At 31.1% G+C, this 19,989-nt stretch overlaps 3 protein-coding genes across 5 annotated transcripts; 2 read left to right on the forward strand and 1 right to left on the reverse strand.

Moving 5' to 3' along the window:
- The first annotated feature begins 7,191 nt into the window (after nucleotides 1–7,191).
- On the forward strand, nucleotides 7,192–10,099 carry LOC129878081 (desiccation-related protein PCC13-62). Its single transcript, XM_055953436.1, has 4 exons — nucleotides 7,192–7,514; nucleotides 9,031–9,256; nucleotides 9,535–9,766; nucleotides 9,878–10,099. Exons 1-4 carry the CDS (start codon nucleotides 7,192–7,194, stop codon nucleotides 10,012–10,014), a joined length of 918 nt encoding a protein of 305 aa, XP_055809411.1. The 3' UTR covers nucleotides 10,015–10,099.
- A 1,758-nt stretch (nucleotides 10,100–11,857) lies between these two features.
- Nucleotides 11,858–12,656, forward strand: LOC129880938 (cell wall / vacuolar inhibitor of fructosidase 1-like). Its single transcript, XM_055955211.1, has one exon. It carries the CDS (start codon nucleotides 11,988–11,990, stop codon nucleotides 12,495–12,497), a length of 510 nt encoding a protein of 169 aa, XP_055811186.1. The 5' UTR covers nucleotides 11,858–11,987; the 3' UTR covers nucleotides 12,498–12,656.
- On the reverse strand, nucleotides 12,106–16,935 carry LOC129880937 (uncharacterized). Of its 3 annotated transcripts, XR_008765509.1 has the most exons (5): nucleotides 16,828–16,935; nucleotides 15,357–15,997; nucleotides 15,005–15,146; nucleotides 14,758–14,897; nucleotides 12,106–12,240 (listed from the first exon to the last, which is right to left on the reverse strand). XR_008765509.1 is itself a non-coding variant. In XM_055955210.1 (4 exons), the coding sequence occupies exons 2-4, from the start codon at nucleotides 15,889–15,891 to the stop codon at nucleotides 14,859–14,861; spliced, it is 711 nt and encodes a 236-aa protein (XP_055811185.1). In that variant the 5' UTR covers nucleotides 15,892–15,997; nucleotides 16,828–16,935; the 3' UTR covers nucleotides 14,474–14,858. The 3 variants fall into 3 exon arrangements, 2 of the variants coding, with proteins under 2 accessions (XP_055811185.1, XP_055811184.1); XM_055955210.1 differs by lacking the exon at nucleotides 12,106–12,240 and having other exon boundaries at nucleotides 14,474–14,892; XM_055955209.1 differs by lacking the exon at nucleotides 12,106–12,240 and having other exon boundaries at nucleotides 14,474–14,897.
- Between the last annotated feature and the right edge of the window lie 3,054 nt (nucleotides 16,936–19,989).

Here is a 19,989-nt window from a genome sequence, read left to right on the forward strand (position 1 = left end):
AAATTAGACTAAGACAGGATAAAATGAAATGGACGAACTACAAGTTTTGTTCTTCAATTTAAAACTTTCACAAATGAGCATAAATATTTGGAAGAATTAACACAAGAGGGTCGAGACAATTACCAAATGGTGCATGTGTGCGACCTCTTTCGAACAATTTGATTGAGTCGTTTTTTTTAAAAAAAAATAGAATTGTCATTTATCTAGATATTTTTGATAAATATAAATTTATTCCAAAAAAATAACTTAGAGTGTGTTTGGTACGAAGGAATACATTTTTCAGAAAATGTTTTCCAATTTTCTCATGTTTTGTTGGTTTAAATGTTTTCAAAAATATTTTTCAAATCAACTTATTTTTCTCAAATTTAAGGAAAATGACTTCCCTCCAAAAATTAAGGAAAACATTTTCTATAACTCTCCTCTAACCTCAAATTACAATATTTTCTTCTTATCCCACCCCTACTACGACCTCTTCCCAAAAAAAAAATTAAAATTTCTTTTTAAAGAAAAAATTAAGAATTTATTTTTGAAAAATATTTCAAAATTGAAAATTTTCATTTTTTTTTACCCCACCCGCCCTCCCCCCTACCAGCCCTCATCCTCACCACTCCACAAAAGAAAATTTAAAAATTTATTTTTAAAAATATTTTAAATTTTAAATTTTTCTTTTTTTATTCCACCCTACCCCGACGCCCCCCCCCCCCCCCCAAAAAAAAAATATTTTTTTTTAAAATCAAATTATTTGAAAGTTAGGTTTGGAGTCAGGTGTGGTCAGATTTTAATTTAAAAATCGGGATCGAATCTAAATTTGAAAGTCGAATTTTGGGTTGAAAGTCGAGTTGGGTCCCACATCAGGTGTCGGGGTCAGATTCTGAGTCAATTATTAGGGTTGATTTTCATATCAGAAACTATTTTTCTAATAAATATTTTTTCACTAACCAAATAACAGAAAATATTTTCCGAAAGATATTTGTCACTCACCAATCAAACATGAAAAAATAAGTTAGAAACCAACTTATTTTTTTAAGAAAACATTTTCTAGAAAAATATTTTCCATGAAAAACATTTTTCTTCATACCAAACACACCCTTAATCGTTTCAATAGAATATTGAGAAGTATTGAGATAGTGGTTGGTTGTTAAAAAATGTCTGATTATCTATACTACCTTAAATGTATGATGTCCAAAACTTAAAAGTTAAATTACTAGAATACCCTTATTACTATTTACTTCAATTTTCTATTTATTTATTTATTTATTTTTGCAATACAATTGGAGTAACCGATAAAGTTGTTGTCATGTGACAGGATGTCACGGGTTCAAATCTTGAAAACAGCCTCTGGCAGAAATGCAAGGTAAGACTGCTTACAATAGACCCTTGTGGTCGGGCCCTTCTCCGAACCATGCGCATAGCGGGAACGTTAGTCCATCGGGCTGCCCTTTTACACTTGTTCAAACGCGTGACAAAATTGCTTCGTGTCGATTCTTAGAATTATAGCACTGTTGATTTTCTACTCATGAATCCAACATTCTTTCAGAATTTGGGGTTAACGACATTGTTGATCTTCTTGTTTCATTGACATGTGAGACTTCCTTTTTATGGTTTTATGCATCATTTTGCTTAATTAGTAAAAGAATTAAAAACTTTATACATTCAGTCTAAATCAATTAAGTTAATTAACACTCCATTTGTTTATTTTTACTTGTCTACTATTTCAAAATAGATTTTCACTTTTATTTATTATTTTTAATATATCAAGAAAAGACAATTTGTTTTCTTCATATTTTAACCCTAGCACTAATTGCTTGATTTCTAAATTATTTTTCAATATCTAATACTAAACATTAATTAATAAAGAGATTGTGATAAAATAGTTATGTCAACTATTATCGCTCATTTGTTCCGTCATCTTTCTCGACTAAGGTATGTTTTTGTCATTTTAAATTGTTTGATATTTATTTTTAATTATTTTTTTTCAAAGTCATAATTTATATTATGATGTGGTTTTTTTTTCTTGTTTTATTTATTACAAATTTTATTTTCTGATTTAGTTTAATGAATTTAATTTTTGATTTGATTGTATTCATTGTCAGAGGTACAAAAACATATAGTATTCTATTGGCACATTCATTTAAGGACTATTTTTGCTACATTATTTTCTTATTAGTTTTTAAAACTTATTGAAAAGTTGTCGGATGGAAATTATCGTAAAGAATTCACCAGGCACCAGCATTTATATTTCTTTGAATTTCCTTATAATCCTTTAAAGCAATCTAGGCAGCCAATTGTTTTTTAAATCCATCTTATGAATAATTAAGGGGTCATTTGATAGGGTGTACAAGAATATGATGAATAAAGTGTATTATTAATACTGAAATTATAATGTCGGTATTAGTTATACTGACATTATGTATGCTAAGATTATTTCTAATCACTATTTGATTTGATATATTAAAACTAACATGCATTATATAGTATTTAAAGAAAAAAAATTATTTACACAAATATCATCCACAATTATGATGAAAAGAATGTGAAAAAGATTTTGACAAGCAATTGTGCTTTAATCATGTTAATGTTGTTAAGTAACAAAAACATATAATTAATATAAGGCGTATTACATAACAAGACCTAACCTATCCAATCACCTTGACTTTGAGACATAAGTCATCACTTCATGCTTAACAATAATGATTCAAAGAAATTTGTATTTTATTTTAAGGTAAAATTATTTATCCAAAATTATATTTAATGATATTAATATTAGTTTACAATATCATATATTCTCCATTTCGTTTTAGTTGTCATACTTTTCTTTTGGAGAATCAACAAATATGAAATTTGACTATTATTTTAAGATGTTTTTTTTAAATTATATTGGTATAAAAAAATTTACAACTTAGAGTACTTTTCTTATAATTTTTGAATATTTAATTTTTTGATTTGAAAATATTAAATTAATGTAATTTAATTTAGTTTTGAAAGTTAGTCAAATTGACTCTCAAAAAGCGCAACATGATAAATAAAAAGGAATGGAGGGAGTACTACAGAACTCATAATTCACGTGCAACGCATGTGCCCGAAGAACTAATAGAAAGAGTGTATTCTCCATATAATGGCCAATAATTGCATACTAAAAATGTTTCCCTAATTGTTCTAAGGCACAATTATAGACGGGTTACATTATTACTCATTTTCACATCGCTCAAATTTAATTCAATCCGTTCATTTATACATAATGCTACCAGTGGGCATTTGCCAGGCTGATACACTTATACCTTTATTCTAATTGTAGAAATAATAGAAAGAGTCTTATGGTATTTCCTCCTTGCAGCTGGCGTTTTTTGCTTTTTTTGTTAGTATATCAGCATGAATTCCAGCTGAGCAAATTACACAATCGTAGGGGTGTCAAATAGACGGATTAAATTAAATTTGAACGAGTTAAAATTTTAGAAATTACACTATAATAAGATACATAGAATGAGGTTAGTATCAGCATACCAATCCAACATCAAAGGCGAAGATAAAATTTGAAGTTTATGGGTTCTGAACTTGTAATCAAAATCATAGTTCGTTTTAGTAACTGAGTTGTCAACTAAACGTTTTTACATATATAATGAATTTATTAATGTAAAATACGTGATTTAATCAAAGCTATTAAATTCTTCTGAACCTGTAGATAATGTATTGGCCCCGCCCCCTGTTAAATACTACTTTCGAATAATTTAATAAGACAAATACAATAAAGATAATACAAAGCCTTGCCAATCGTGAAAAAAATTGTGAATAATTGAACAACCCAACAAGTATTCTCATCACAATAGGGTGGGCTAGCTCAATATATTCTTACGGGCTATAGAATACAATAGCCAGCCTAAGGATGATCGTTAAGCGGATTGGGTTAAATTTGAATGGATCGAGACAATAAATGGATCAAGATTCATTCCTATCACAATTTGTTTGGGTTAAAACAAGTTAGGTAGTGGGTCATAATCCAATCCGTCAATTTTTATTAAGTTTTAATTATTTTATTGCCGTAATGACCTCGGATGCCCTTATACTTGGCTCCATTTGTCACATAGATTCTTCTACTCACGTGAACCCTCAAACCTACTGAAACACAACATTTTAAACACTTTTTTGAACCACTATGTGGTGCGTGACTTACAAACGAGTACACTTAAATTTCCACATCATTTAAAATTTCCACATAGGAAATGACAGTTTAAAACTTTATAATTTCCTTTCTCTTTCAAACCTTTCATTTTTCGTTTCCTTTCTTTTTCAATAAGACCTTCTTACTCCTCTATAGTTCTGATTTTCCATCTTGAGCACCTCTATTTTTTTTTGATTTTCAGAGCTTTTGAGTTCATATTTCACTTTGTAGTTGTAAGTTTGTCAATTTATATTCTTTGTTTCTTTGCTTTGAAGTTGTTCTTGGTGTTTGATTTTGGATTTTGTTGTATATTAGGTTTTAGATACTTAGCAGAAGTTATGACCTTGAATTTGATCTAGGACCCGATCTTCAACTTTTGATTCGGGACCCAACTTTTGAATCAGGACCCGATCATAAAATTTGACTTTCGAACTAGGATCTGATCCCGTTATTTGACCCCGACGATCGATTAAGGACCCATTTCGATACTTGATCTGGGACTCGACCTCGACTCTCTATCTGAAACCCAACACGAAACTCCATCCTGACACCTAACTCGGGGCCCAATCCTGACACCCTGAAATTTTACCTCAATTTCTAACTCGGAATCCGACACTCAAATTAAGATCCGACCCGATCCGACGCGGGATCCAAGAGTTGGTCTTGAATTATCTTGAATTTAGGAAAAAAGATTAATGACGGAAGGTTGTATCTCATTAAATTGTTGATTGAACATTGCTTTTAATGAAAGACTATTATAGATAAAATTATCATTTACTATTTTTCTACAATAAATAAAATTGTCATTTACTATTTTCTTTAAATTATTGTTATTTAATTATTATGTAAATATGTAGGACTTTAAAATTAATTAAAGTTATAACTATTAAATATGTACTCCTTAAGGATATAAAAGTCGTTCAAAATTTAATGGATATTTTGGTCGACCAATATTATTAAACGTTTTCTACTCATAGTTTATTTGAAATAGATTTAATGTTAAGCTCTTAGTATTAATAGGATAATATGTATCCTACAATAAACTTAATTCTAATAGAAATATGTTCTATTTAGTCCTAGTACAAAATTACATTTATAACCATTACTAATTTTTTAGATGGAGAAAATTTTAATTCGTGCTTTTATAATAACTAGTATCTATGAACGTGATTTGCACGTTATTCCCTATAAATTATCATACAAAAAATATTTCGATGACCAATCTAGAGTCCCATCTTGACACCTAACTTGGGCTCGACCCCGACATCCGACACCTGAATCGGGACTCAATTTTCGAATCAAGAGTCGATCTCGACTCCCGATCCAAGATTTGATTCAATACTTGTCCTAGGACACGATCCAAGATCCGGCTTCTGATCCGAAATTCAATCTCGACATTCAATCCTGGATCCGACTCAAAACTCGACACCAACATTCGACCTTTACACATGACACCCGACATGGTTCAGGACCCGATTTTTGACACCAACTCACGACCTAGGACTAGATCTGAATCCCGGATCGGGATCTGACTTACTACCCGAGATTCGACCCTGCACCTGACTTCTAAATCGAAATTTGACCTCACCCGATTCTGACATCCGACACAAGACCCGACCCAAATTTTCGACTCTTGATCTAGCCCAACTTTCAATTCGAGACCCAACTCTGACATCATCCGATCTCGAATTAGGACACCTAGCTAATACTTTTTATTTGAATTTCAAACCTCTAGCCTGCCCATTTTGGAGATTGTTGTTTACTTAAGTATTTAAATTTTTCTTATTATTGAGTCTAACGATGATGAGAGCAATAACAGGCTATATATTATTATATTCTATAGAAAAAACAATTACCGAACGAAAAAAGAAAGAACTATATAATTTACTTAAGAGGTATTGTTGGTACACACATATTCTAAACTTAAAAGAAAATAAGTCATAATTAGTGGCAAAAACTTTTTATAAGTTTTAACGTTAATCTGTAGCTTTTATTCAGCTTAAAAATAATAATAATCGGTTATCTTAGAATATATATGGCATATTGCACATAGAAGTATTATAAAACGTGTAAAAATTTTCTATTCATAATTTACTTGAAATAGATTTAATGTTTAGCTCCTAATATTAATAGTAAAATATGTATCCTGCAATAAATTTAGTCCTAATAAAAATATGATTTGTTTAGTCCTAGTACAAAATTACATTTATACCTATTAGTAATTTTTTAGATAGCGAAAATTTTAACTTAAAAGGGCAAATAAGTAAATAATCTTTTAGAGGATAGTTTGGTCAACCAACATTTATATTCATGCTTTTATAATAATATAGATATAGATATAGATAGATATATTTTTAAACTAGAGTTAATTTCGTTGAAACTTTTATCATGATTTAGTTTATATTTTATGTTTGGACATCTATTGATATACAGATCTATTGATATACTTTTAAATTTTATTTTATTTTTTAAAAATTACGACTTAAATTAAAAAGTATATTTAAGAGATTCAATTCCTTGTATATAATATTTATTTTTTAGCATATAAATATAACTTTGATTATTTTACTAATTATATACATAACTGAATAATCGAACCTGAAAAAACCAAAGCAAACCATTTTTTTAATTCGAATTGAGTTACACTTTTCAAAATCAAAAAATAAATAAAAAACACATTAAAATATTAAATGCACACCCCTAAATTTAACTAAAACAACGCAAATTGTACAGTAGCTCCGCCCCTAGAAATAGCGGTATCGGTAGAAGTCGGCATGGCTTACATTTGTAATTACGTAAACAAAACAAAAGGATAAAAATAGAACAGAAAACTCCAAATTATAAAATTAACTTTTGACCCAAAACTTTCTAACTAACTCTTTCCCATCTAGATTTTTTTTAGAAACTTTAATTTAAAACTCTCTCTATTCTTTCTCCATCTGTCAATTAACACATTACACGTATGACTAATAAAATTTCATCATAAAGAAATAAATAGTTTCCTTTCTTCTTCTTTCATTAATTAAGCTTCAAAAATGATGCTTGTTTATTTCGTACTACTTATTTTGCATCTATTCAGTTCAAGTTGTGATGGTTATTTTATAAATGATACTAACAATTATGTTGGTCATCCTAACTTGTCTAAATTGGATGTGGATTTAATAGAATTTCCACTGAATTTAGAGTATATGGAAGCTGAATATTTCTTATGGGGTTCTTTTGGGCATGGTTTGGATAAGTTTGCACCTGAACTTGCTGATGGTGGGCCAAAGCCTATTGGTGTTAGAATTGCAAAACTTAGCCCTCTTATAAGAGATGTCATTGCTCAATTTGGGTATCAAGAAGTTGGTCATGTTAGGTGAATTTCCATATACTTAACCTTATTATAGTAGTCTATTTCTTTATGTTACTTTAATCGGTTTCAATTTATTTGTCTGATTTTGATTTGATTCAAAATTTAAGAAAGTTGAGAAAAGAGACTTTTGAATCTTGTGGTCTTAAACTAAAGATATGTTAGATGTACTACTGAGAAAACTTTCATCTTCTGATCTTAAACATGTCGTAAGGAAAAAAATATTCTTTTTGAAATAGATTTTTTTTAAAAAAAAAACAAGACAAACAGACAGAAACGAAGGAAGTATATAAATTGAGTGAAAAATAGTCATTGGTATTCTTTAAGGGATTTAATTGAATTTACAAAGCTTTGTGTTTCTTGTAGTTGATCCGTCATGTTTCTCTTCATTTGTTTGCCTCTTTTCTGCTCAGAATGTCTAATGTCTATTATTTAGTTCTAGAAGCTAACATTCATAAGCTCACCCTTAAAAGCTTTAGCGTTGCGCAGGAGGTGTTTTGAATGGGTGCAAATTTTGGAAAAGAAAATAGTTCCATCACGGGCATTTCGCGCTGATTGTCTCCTTCCTATCCCCAATATTCCACTAGGGAGGACAATGGGGCGGGGCAGATTTAGAGTTATGCGGGCCTGAGCGGATGTGGAGCGGGTTAAAGTAATTATTATCAAAATTAATGTAGGGCGGGGCAGGTTGCATAGTTATGCGAGTTTTAAGGTATCAAATAGGAACTCGAAGAAAATTAAATCTTGTAATTAGTAAAAATCAAAGATATAATTTTTTTATATTAAACTTTGACTTTAATTTTAACTTTTTTAAAAAAAAAATTAAACTAGACAAATGTTAATTAGAGTTAATTAACGATTAATAAACAATTGTTGAAATGTTAACTAGAAACAATTAATTAGTTGTTAAGATGTTAATTAGTGAAAACTGAAAAAAATAATATGAATTTTATTTTTCATATTAAATTCAATTAAAAAAAACATAAAAATTTATGCGGGATGGGTTGAAAACGAAAATAATTGTTATGCGGGGCGGGGTGGGGTGGGGCAGAGCGGTTTAAAGAATTTGTGGGTCGAGCTCAACTCGCCCCACCCACCCCATTGCCAACCCTATATCCCACCCCATCCCTTCACCCTTACCCTTACCCTTACTCCTCGTCCCACCCCACATTCTAAGTCCGATAATATTTTCTTAAATTATATATTTTTGGAATAATATATGGCTTTATTATTTATTAAATATTAAAAAATAAGTAAGACTATCACTTATTTTTCGCTCATCTCTCTCATACGCCGTGCTTATGTTATAGGAATTGTTCATTCCATCAACTAATCTTGTCTATTTCTTATGGTATACTCCATTCGTCTCATTTTATATGAAAGTGTTTGACTGATCACAAAAAATTGTTTCATCATCTAAAACATATCATATTTTTGTAACTATAAAATTATATCATTAAGGGTGGAACAATAATATATATGGTTCTTATTAAAACAGACTAAAACAAACAATTTGATGCAGGGCAATCAAGGATACAGTAAGAGGATTTCCAAGGCCACTCCTAAATCTAAGCAGAGAATCATTTGCAACAGTGATGAATGATGCATTTGGACATCCATTAGAACCACTTTTTGATCCTTATGCTAATGACATCAACTATCTCCTTGCCTCTTATGTCATTCCTTATGTTGGACTCACTGGATATGTTGGAGCCAACCCTAAACTCCACAGCCCTACTGCCAAAAGAGTAATGTTTTTTATTTTCAAGATTTCAAATTTCGCATTTTAAAAATATTTATTTGATAGATAGTTTGTGGATGACTTGATAGATTAAGAAATTGTTTACACTGATGGTATATAAAACTTAAACTCTTTCTTATTTGAGTTTAAGTTATTATATACACTCACAAAAATTATAGGAAGTTTGTTATCATTTTGACTAGATTATTTATAATATTTTTCAAGAAATTTATCGATAATCGTGTAATGATAAATGATCTAATTGTATAAATATTTCAATGACAGCTAGTAGCAGGATTACTAGGAGTAGAATCAGGTCAAGATGCAGTTCTAAGAGCTTTGTTGTATGAGCGAGGAAGAGAGAATGTGGAACCTTATGGGATAACGGTAACAGAGTTCACGAACCAAATATCAGAGCTGAGGAACAAGTTGGGACGCCATGGAATTAAAGATGAAGGACTTAGAGTGAAACCAAAAATAGGTGCTGAAGGGAGTATAAGGGGGAACATACTTGCAGGTAGTAACGAACCTAGAAATTTTATTTTATATATATATATATATATACACGATATGTTCTTTTAAATAAAAAATGTTCAACTGATCATTCATCCATCGTAACTACTTGCAGGGGACAAGTACTCGCTTTCCTATGACAGAACACCGGAGGAAATACTCCGGATAGTGTACGGGAGCGGGCAGGAGAGTAAACCGGGTGGGTTTTACCCGAATGGAGCGGAAGGTCGGATAGCCAAATCATATCTTTGAGTTCAATGGCAGTAGCTAATAATCAGAAATATGTAATAATATTGCTTCGTACCTAATGAACGTGTAATAATAAAGTGGGTAAAAGTGATGTTGGGTACTATAATTTTTGTGTTTTAATGTTAATTTATCCCCCATTTTTTCCTTCATTTTACTAGTTAAGTTTAAAATTTCATAATAATAAATAAATTTTAATTATAAAAATGTTAATGGAAAAAGGATCTGATATATCTCTCAACTTTGTCATTTAGAGCTAATTTATTTCTCGTTATAAAAATAACTCATATATACATCTACTGTTACACAAATGACACACATGTACTTTTTTTCTCTAACGTAAGTGAAACAATTAATTTTCAATTTTTTTACTAAAAATATAATTCTTGTAGAGATATATTTGATCCATCTCATACATGTTTTTTTAACTTCTTTGTTTCAACGATTAATTTGGATTTATTATTTTGATGGTCAAATTAATTTTTTCACTAATTTTCTTGTAAAACTAATTATAGATGCCATAATTATTTTTTTTACAGATACAAAAACTAAATTACAATATAGCCACAAAAAAAAAAATTTTTTTGCTTTTTTTTTTCTCTTTTTCCATTTACACTTATTTCATTTTATTTCTCATATTTTTACTCTAAATAATGAAAGTAAGAATAAGAAACTCAAAAAATAATTCATGAGTGAAAAGAATCAAATATACCTCTAATTTTCCTAGAAGAATCATATATACCCCTACATAAATATTTTAAAAATTAAAAATCAAAAAAAATAATTTAAAATTATTTTTTTTCACTTCAAATAGATGAAAAAGATATATGTCAGTCACTTTTATAATTGTAGAAATATGTATGAACTATTTTTATAACGACGAAGGTATATATAAGTCACTTGAAATTGAGGGATATATTAAGCCTTCTCTCCAATTTTTAAAAAGTAATTACCCCACTAAATTAGTCATTTCATATAGAAAATGAAATATGCATATGTCTAACTCATGGAATATTCTCGTCTATCCCATTTCGATAATGTCGAAAACAGAAAAATAACGCCTACCAGCCTATAGTATACGTAAGCCTTTACTCAATCAATTTCATTTTATATTAACCTAAGAATATAATAAAAATTGTAAGTACATATCAAAACTATTGTTATTGAACTTGTGATCTTGAACGTTCCATGACATTTATGTTTAGCATTAAACGTAAATATGTGTGTCAAGTGCCATATAAAAAAAAAAGTTTGTGTTCTTGCTTTTTTGAGCCAAGGTATTCCAGAAACATCATCGGCCAAGGTAGAGATAAGGTGTGTACACTCTATCAATTTTAGACCTCACTTATGAAATTATACTAAGTATGACAATAATATACCCAATAAAACCCCACCGATGGGGTCTAGATAGAATAGAATGTACACAGACTATATCCCTTCCTTGTGGAGGTAAGAAAACTGTTTTCGAAGGATCCTCGGCTCGAATATAACATATCAAAATAATTAAAAAAAACAAAGCAACTAATAAGAAAATAATAATAACCACACAATAATGTGATAACCTAGACAGAGTCAACAACAAGTGATGGTGGAATCAAAAGCAAAACACTATTCTCTCTAGTCTATATTAACCGAATTTTTGGGACTATTTTCATAGTTCAAAATAAGTGAATTGTTCGAGGTTCAAGATAAGTGTTTGAACTTTTTTCATTTTTGCACTTCATATACATTTTGTAGGTGATTAATTCAAGAGAGTTAATTGCTCATACTTACGATTTTACTTTGAATTATTTCTATTTTCAAGAATAGTTTGAGAATAACTAAAAGTGATAGTTCAATTTTATGTCCTTAATAGGTGTGCATTTGCCGACAATTAGACAGAGTATAAGAAAACGACTAAACCCCTGGAAAATCAACAGCTCCATTCAACATATGAACTTGCCAACCTCTCAGATTTCAGCTTCTTTTTGAACTCCAAAATGAAGATTGTTGTGATATATCTAGTTATGCTATTGACCTCAACACAGAAAACAAGCAGCAGCAGCAACAATCTAGTAGAGACTACATGCAAGAACACACCAAACTACAATCTCTGTATAAAAACTCTGCGCCATGACGAACGCAGCGCCAGCAGCGACATCACGACGTTGGCGCTGATCGTGGTGGACGCCATTAAAGCGAAGGCAAATCAAGGAGCAGAAATCATCTCGACACTCCTTGCTTCGAATCCTCCTGAAGAATGGAGAGTTCCATTAAAAGAGTGTGCTTTCTCATATAAGGTAATTTTGACAATAAGTTTGCCTGAAGCAATTGAAGCCTTAACTAAAGGGAACCCAAAATTTGCTGAAGATAGCATGGTTGTATGTTTTGGAGATTCTCAGGATTGTGAGGAGAATTTCAAGAGTAGTATTTCACCTCTTACTGGTTTGAACAATGCAGTACATGAGCTTTCTGGTGTGGGCAGAGCAATTATTAGAAATTTATTATGATGTAATTTTCGTTTTCACTTTGTTTTCTTGTATTTTAGTGCTATTATTTTGCGAATCGAAAGTCTTATCTCTCCAGCTCATGAATAAATCAACCGCCAGCCGAATAGCCAGAATTAGAATGAAGGAATGATTCAATCCTCACGCTCCTCCTTTTTTGTCTTTCTATCTATACTTATTTTTTCTTTTGGGAATTAGGGATTGCAAGGCTCAAAAATAATACTTGAAGGGCTTGTTTGGTTGGAACAAGTTATTCCACGATTTTATCCCAATCAAACATGGGATAACCTCATCCTAATCAGTCATCCCTTCTCCCTTGTATCAAACGAGCCCGAAGCATATAAATTATCCAGAAAAAATTTCAGTAGAAGGTGAATAAGACAGTAAGGGGTCGTTTGGTATGGGGGATAAGGGTTAATAATTTGGCGATAAATGCAGGATTATTTTATCCTGCGTTTGGTTAGAGACAATAATTAGTCTTGAGATTATTTATTTCGCCATTTTTAATAAAATGATGGGATTGATAACGAATCTCATAAGATATCCCAATCCATAATATAACTTTTTAAAGATATTCAAAAAAAAAAAAGACTTTATTCAAACAAGGAAACAAAGGACAAATTTATACCTGGATTATCTGAAATAGAGCAACTTTGCCCTCCATTTAACTTTTGATCTTATATTATATCTGTTAGGGAATAATATATTTCGGAAACAACCTTTCTACCTCCACGAGGTAGTGATAAGGTCCGCGTACACCAGATCCCACTTAGTGGGATTTCACTCGGTATGTTGTGGATGTTGTATTATATCTATTAGGAACAAGTCTCATTTTTGCCTTTAATCCCTAATAGAGCTTGCATCCAAAGGTAGTTTTAAACCATAGCCAAAAGAGAGGTAAATGCGAGCCTTCTTTCTCGAAGATTATGGACGCATATAGTGCTGGAGCTCCGTTAGTGATAAGGGCAAATATGAGATGATTTGTTGATTACAAAGGCATAAGTAGACCAAAAGTGTAACGGAGGGCAAACTTGAGCCATTACTGAATACTAAAAGGTTAAATTTGGATGTTTTACCTTCGCACAGTTACTTTTTCGTAAGAAGCAGAAAACTGCAAGCTCCAAATTCAATAGAAAATTGTAAGGGAAAAGTGTCCAACATGCCAACCATAACACTCCCAAGTCTCAACCTTGCCTTGTCTTTGTGAATTGTGATAACTGATATATAACATTACTTATTTTAAAGAAAGAGCAGCAACCTTTTCTTAAGAGAAGAGTCACTACTTTCAAATTCTCCAGTTATATTTATTGTTTTTTGGCCTAAGAAAGAGTTTTTTTTCTTTTTTGGATGACCGGGAAATTTGTCTGAGGCCAACACTTAGGACCTACCATAGCCTTCTGAAGTCGGGGATAATGGACTTTCTACCTCTACCCTTCATCACTTAAATGCTAGGCTTAGTTTGCATGGCGCAAAGCTCCTAGAACCTTTGACCTAAGTCACAAGTCTCTCAACCTTTGCTACTTGAACTAAGCCCCGGGGCAGTATTTCCAAAAGATACTTGAGTCATGAATCCTGATAATCTTAAAAGTTATTAACCATTAAATTTTAGGCTTTGGAGCATGGTAATGCAGCAAGTACAGTGTGTCTTTATTTAAATTCCAGGCTAGTTTGCAAGGCACAAGGCTCCTCAAACCTCTGACGTAAGTAAGAGGTCCCTCAACCTTTGCCACTTGAACTAAGCCCCAGGGGCAGTATTTCCGAAAGATACTTAAGTCATGAATCCCGATGATACTAAAGGTTATTTACCGTTAACTTTAGGCTTTGGAGCATGCTAATGCAGCAAAGTACAGTAAGTCTTTAAATCAGAAAACAAAAGCATATTCAATTCCATGAAAATGCAAACAAGTCTGATCTTAGGCACTTCTCAAGCGCAGTTCTAGGCAATCAATACATAACTAATGCAAGCAAGTCAAACGAGATACGGTTAGTAAACAAGTTAAAATGGTTGATCCGAAATTACAGGGTTCTTGTTGTGAGTGTACTATGCACTATTTAACTAGTCCAGATATCATAACATTTGTCTTCTCAGAACATTCATGGAAATTATGCTTAGAAAGTTATTTTACAATATGAGGCTCTCTAGTGAATTGGCAATTTCGAGTCATCCTTAGAGTGCTATGCCAGTGGTTATTCATCTCAATCAACCAGTATCAATCACTGTACAGGTATACAAATTAGGCAAGTCATGTGCCGAGTCACTTACATAGATGATAGAACTCCTTCAGGCAAAACATAGAGGCAATCGTGGTCATATTTGAATAGTTCCACCCTGTTACTGAATTTCAGCTTGTGATACTTTTCAGACTATTTCCATGAATTAAACCAGAAGCTTGCTCCACTTTACTATGAATTAAGAAGCAAATGAAAACTTAGCCGACTAGAATCATCTATAAGCACAGAATGTAAAGCAGCATTTTCAGATGATTATAGATTTATAGGATAGTACATACTCAGAAGAGCCAGAGCCCACGACGATGGCAGTACTGGTGGATAAATTAGAGTCTTCCTGTACAATAATGAACCTATTCTCCCTTACCCTGCCAGATTGGACTGAATCATAAAAGTTCATAGTTGAACTTCTATAAGATATCCCTGCATACAATATTGTAAACACCAAATCATCAGAAACTTTGCACCTTGAAACAAAATCTTGGTTCAACAGTACGAAAAAAAGGGGAGGGGGGAGAAAATAAAAGGAGAAGAAAGAGAACAAAGGGTTGAGTCAATTGCAAAAATGTGCTGATATATTTCCACTCAAAAATAGGACATAGGAAACCCAAACTAACAAATCGAGATCTTTACCTTGAAACAATAGCACAAAAAAGAAGAAAATAGTAAAGAGCAACGCAAGGGAACTGCCATTCAATGCTGATGATGGCGGCGATGCTTTTGCTGCTTTCATTTTCTTCAAAGCCTTCATTCTCTCAGTCCGTGCACGTTTAATCATAGCGAGTTCCGCAATCTCTTTAATCAATTTATGGTCAGCAGCATCCAATGACAATCCTCTGGGAGGTCTAGGAGGTTTGGGAGGCTTCTTAGCACTCGTGGATTTACGTTTTTCTTTGCTCTTCTTCTTCTCTGCTAAACTTGCCTCGTCTATAAATACACTAACACTCCCCCGAGTAAGCTCATCCCCATCCTGTGTATAGCTGTTCATATTCAATCCATTTTCAGCTTTAGAAAGTTCTTCACCATCACCATTAAAGACACTAGTGAAAAGTACATTCCCTGCTTTAGCATCCAAAGTAGAATTATTATTTCCGGCTTCTCCACTCGTACTCCTAGAGCTCTCAAGATCAACCTCAAAATCGCTCTCTCTAGATAAGATATGATCCATAAAAACTTCACTCAAAAAATCTCAATCTTGTTACACTTAAACTAAACCAAACTCTTAATCGAGGGATGCAGCCAGCAAATATCCGCTATCTTCTTCAAAATACCATCTGAAGTGAAAATAAATGAATTCTCAAATGGTGTTAAATTCCAAAGGTTAGTAACAAATGCACCAAATTTACGATTTGAAAAATATCCTATGAGCTTCTACTGCTAAATAGGCAGGGCAAGTGTATCAATTCTCTAATGTTCTTTCTTTTTTATTGAAGTGCAATCTACTCAGTCTAGGTACTAGTCAGGGGCGTAGCAAGTAACCGTGGTGTTTGAACTAATACCACGGGATACCTGCCACTTCCTTTCAACAACAGGTATCAAGTAACACTAACCACTAAGGCTAGGACAAATGGAAAGAAATCACCTAGTGCTGTTCGTCTCCGCTAGAATTTAAACCTAATCTCATGATTCTCAACCAACCTCATTAACCACTAAGCCACAACCTTGGTTGCTCAAACTCCATATCTATATTAAGAAATTCACTAAATATATACAAAAATTAAGTCCTAAAACCAGTTACTACTAACACTTAATGTTGCTATTCTAGAATTTAGAACCCATAAAGTTCAAATCTTGGTTTCGCCTCTAGTACTAGTACTTCAGAATTCAGTACAATTAACAACTCATAGATTCACTACTGTAGGTTAAAAAAAAGAGTACTAAATTGCAAAAGAAACAGGTAAAAATTTAAACTTTATACACAAATGAATCCAACAAAAGTAGCTCAATATAAACAAATCATGAAGAAAAACAAACCCCAACAGCTAAAGAATGAACAAAACAAACTTATCTATCAAATCAAATCAAATCATCATCATTCTAAATCCTCTTCAATGAATGAAGAAAAAAATTATTGCTTGACACCCACTAGGAAAAAAGAGAGTACCTTGAAGACAGAATGAGAAAAAGAAGACAAGAGGCAGATAGTGAAGGGGCATGGAACAACTTTAAAATACTTAGAGGAGCCTTTGTGTGTACTACTAAAATATATGAGATCTCAAATAGTACAGGTTACATTAAAGTGGGTGCTTTGATTCTTTAATGAATGATAGGTGACAACAAAATAATGTTTTTTTCTTTTATTCAAATGGGGGGGGGGGGGGGGGGGTAAAAAAAAAAAAAAAAAAAATTATAAAATATTGATATCTCATTTGCTTCAAATATTTTTTTTTTTGGAAAACGCTTAAATATGTCATTAAACTTTGAGAAAAAACTTATCTATGTTATCCGTTAAAAGTTTGGCTCATTTATGTTATTTTCGTTTGAGAAAAAGTTCATTCGTATTAACTTAAATGGCATAAATGAATCAAACTTTTAACGGATGACATAAATGACCCTTTTCTCAAAGTTTGATGGCATATGTGAACCTTTTCCATTTTAAACAATAATTTAATTAATGACATGGCCGAATCATAATTGACCACGTGTACAAAATAATTTTGCAAAACGGAAAATATTTTCAGTTTACAAATAATGGCATAGATACCCTTTTCTCAGACGGAAATGACATAAATAAATCAAACTTTTAATGGATGACATAAATAAATCTTTTTTCAAAGTTCAATAACATATTTGAGTCTTTTTTCTTTTTTTTTATTTGAATAATAATGATATTTCCGATAGCAAAAAAACATTTCATAGTGGAAATGTATCTTTTTTATTTGAATAATAATAATTATAATCTATTTTTTCCGTCTTTTTATGGTACAGCTATGTCCTAAAAATCTTAGAAAATCTTACAATAAGGAAGACAAGAAGAAGAAACTGAATATTAACTTGTTTGGCTAAACTTCTCTAAAGCCTCTAAAGAAGAGATAAATGAAGAACGTTAAAGCTTATAAAAATGCATTCAAAATCAATTGTTAAAGCCTTTTTTTGGATTAAAAATCAAAGGACAAATTTATGTGAGCGCAGGACTAAACAGATAATAACTTAACAGTTAGATTAACAAGAATACTTTACAAAAATACACTTAGAAATTATTTTTAAAAAGCTAGTTCAAACATTAATTGTTGATCAAAAGTATTTTTCAAATTGATAAGTCAAACACAAAACTGATCAAAATACATTTTTTGATAAAGCAATTTTCAAAATTAATTAATTTTAGAAGTTTGGTCAAATATCCATAACCCCTTAAACTTGCCTTTAAATTTCATTTAGACTATTGAATTATAGTTTGTTTCAATTAAATATGAACGTATGATAAATTATTTCTATTAGGCATTTTCGCTTTAATTTTAAAAAAATGAGTATGTTCTCAAATATCCATTACGCAGTCACATAAATATTACTTGCTTAAACTATACACATTATCAAGTGGAACATGTTGAAGCTTTATTACGGCTTATTGAAGTTTTTTTTTTTATATATATATATATATATATATATATATATATTTGAAAAATATAAAATATTTCAAATGATTAACTTATCTATATGATGAATAATTAAAAACACAAAAGAAAAACTTTTAAAATTTTTAATTGACAATATCTAATAGAAATATTTTTATCTTGTTCAAATATAATTTGCTGATGAATTTAAATCACAATCACTACCAATTTAAGTTATTCTTTAACAATCTATATGAGATTTGAGAAACGTTTTAACGCTAATTATTTGATTAGTGAAATGAATTTCAACGTTTAAGGAACATATTAATGAATCATTACCTTAATTACAATGGTTTCAAATTTCACTTAATATGGAATAGTACCATTCCTAGCGGTAGACAGCCTAATTAACGTTGAACCAATTAACTAAATAATTCTCAAATTATAATTAAGGAGTTTCTTAATTATTTAGTTTAAGTTAATTAAACTAAATAATTTCTTAGAGATATTAAACATATTCTAGCCAAATAAGTACTTTTTAAGATTATAATTATATGAGTTAATGGTCAAAAACACACCACTTTTTTTTTAATTTTTTGGTCCGAGAACACACCTAAACATTCTTTACACCTAAGCGTTCTTTCATCCTTCGCATTTTTTTTCCTGCGAGTTGCATATCTCTACTATCTATTGTTCCTTCTTCCTCCTGTTTTTGTTAACTTAATTTATTTCATACTTCTAATTTAAGTGACCTTCTTATGTATGAAATACGTCAATTATAGTTAATGATTTGTCTAATTTAATTTATTATAATTAATTAATTATTATTAATTAAAATTATATAAATCAATGCTATTAAATACAATTACCTTCCCTTACACTTTAAATAACATGTTTGTGTACCAGATACATCAAATCTTCTTGTAGTAGGAAAATGACGAGACATTTATTCAATATGACAAATCTAGTTTTAGAAGACATTATATTAATTCCTACTTATATTTATTTAGGTGTGCAAATTTACACAGAGAAAGAATCAGATCTTAATTATGTAACGTCAGGACACAAGAAAAATATTGATTTATGGGATATTACTGAAGAGAACAAACTTAAAAAGTATCATAACGAAGGGACTTATATTGAGATGCTACCTAATGAGGACTATGCACTTGTTTGTGCAGATTTGTGTAAGGATCGTGGATTGGGCGTCGACCAGAAGAAAATCCATCTTCGTGGGTAAGCTATCGAACAATCTACTTACCATCCCTCTGACCAACTGACGATACTAACGATTTCTCTAACGAAAATGAAACATTCAGTGGCGGAATTAGCTCGCGATAACGCTCAGCCACCCGCGCTGATGAGATTGGACTGTATTGAGATCCTAGGTCTTCGGATTTTAAATTCAAGTTAAGTCGCAAGATTCATGTTTCATGAAACCTTGTAATGATTTTTTTGAAAGAAAATTGAAAGGTTGCAATATTTATGTATTATTCTGATCTTAATTTTACTACAGATTTTCAGCACGATTGTGTTTCTTTAGTTGAATTTTATCAAAGCAAGATTGGTCAAGAATTGGATGTTAAATCCGACCATAAAAGGCAATATCAAATCCTTGTTTTTAAAATGTTATTACAAGTGTCCAGATAAAAGAAAATAAAGAGTAGATTCATGAAATATCTTCAGGTATATCCTTCATTTTATTCTTTTACATT

This window comes from Solanum dulcamara, chromosome 2, assembly GCF_947179165.1.
Source record: "Solanum dulcamara chromosome 2, daSolDulc1.2, whole genome shotgun sequence".
In the NCBI taxonomy this organism is placed as follows: domain Eukaryota; kingdom Viridiplantae; phylum Streptophyta; class Magnoliopsida; order Solanales; family Solanaceae; genus Solanum; species Solanum dulcamara.

Bases quoted from the DNA above. Each gene is read 5' to 3' on its own strand.
- LOC129880938 (XM_055955211.1), top strand. From the start codon at position 11,988: ATGAAGATTGTTGTGATATATCTAGTTATGCTATTGACCTCAACACAG.
- LOC129880937 (XM_055955209.1), bottom strand. From the start codon at position 15,891: ATGGATCATATCTTATCTAGAGAGAGCGATTTTGAGGTTGATCTTGAG. The intron at 15,147-15,356 runs GTAAAGATCTCG...TATTGTATGCAG, and splicing joins TTTTGTGCTATTGTTTCAAG to GGATATCTTATAGAAGTTCA. The intron at 14,898-15,004 runs GTATGTACTATC...CTTAATTCATAG, and splicing joins GTGGGCTCTGGCTCTTCTGA to TAAAGTGGAGCAAGCTTCTG.
- LOC129878081 (XM_055953436.1), top strand. From the start codon at position 7,192: ATGATGCTTGTTTATTTCGTACTACTTATTTTGCATCTATTCAGTTCA. The intron at 7,515-9,030 runs GTGAATTTCCAT...AATTTGATGCAG, and splicing joins CAAGAAGTTGGTCATGTTAG to GGCAATCAAGGATACAGTAA. The intron at 9,767-9,877 runs GTAGTAACGAAC...AACTACTTGCAG, and splicing joins AAGGGGGAACATACTTGCAG to GGGACAAGTACTCGCTTTCC.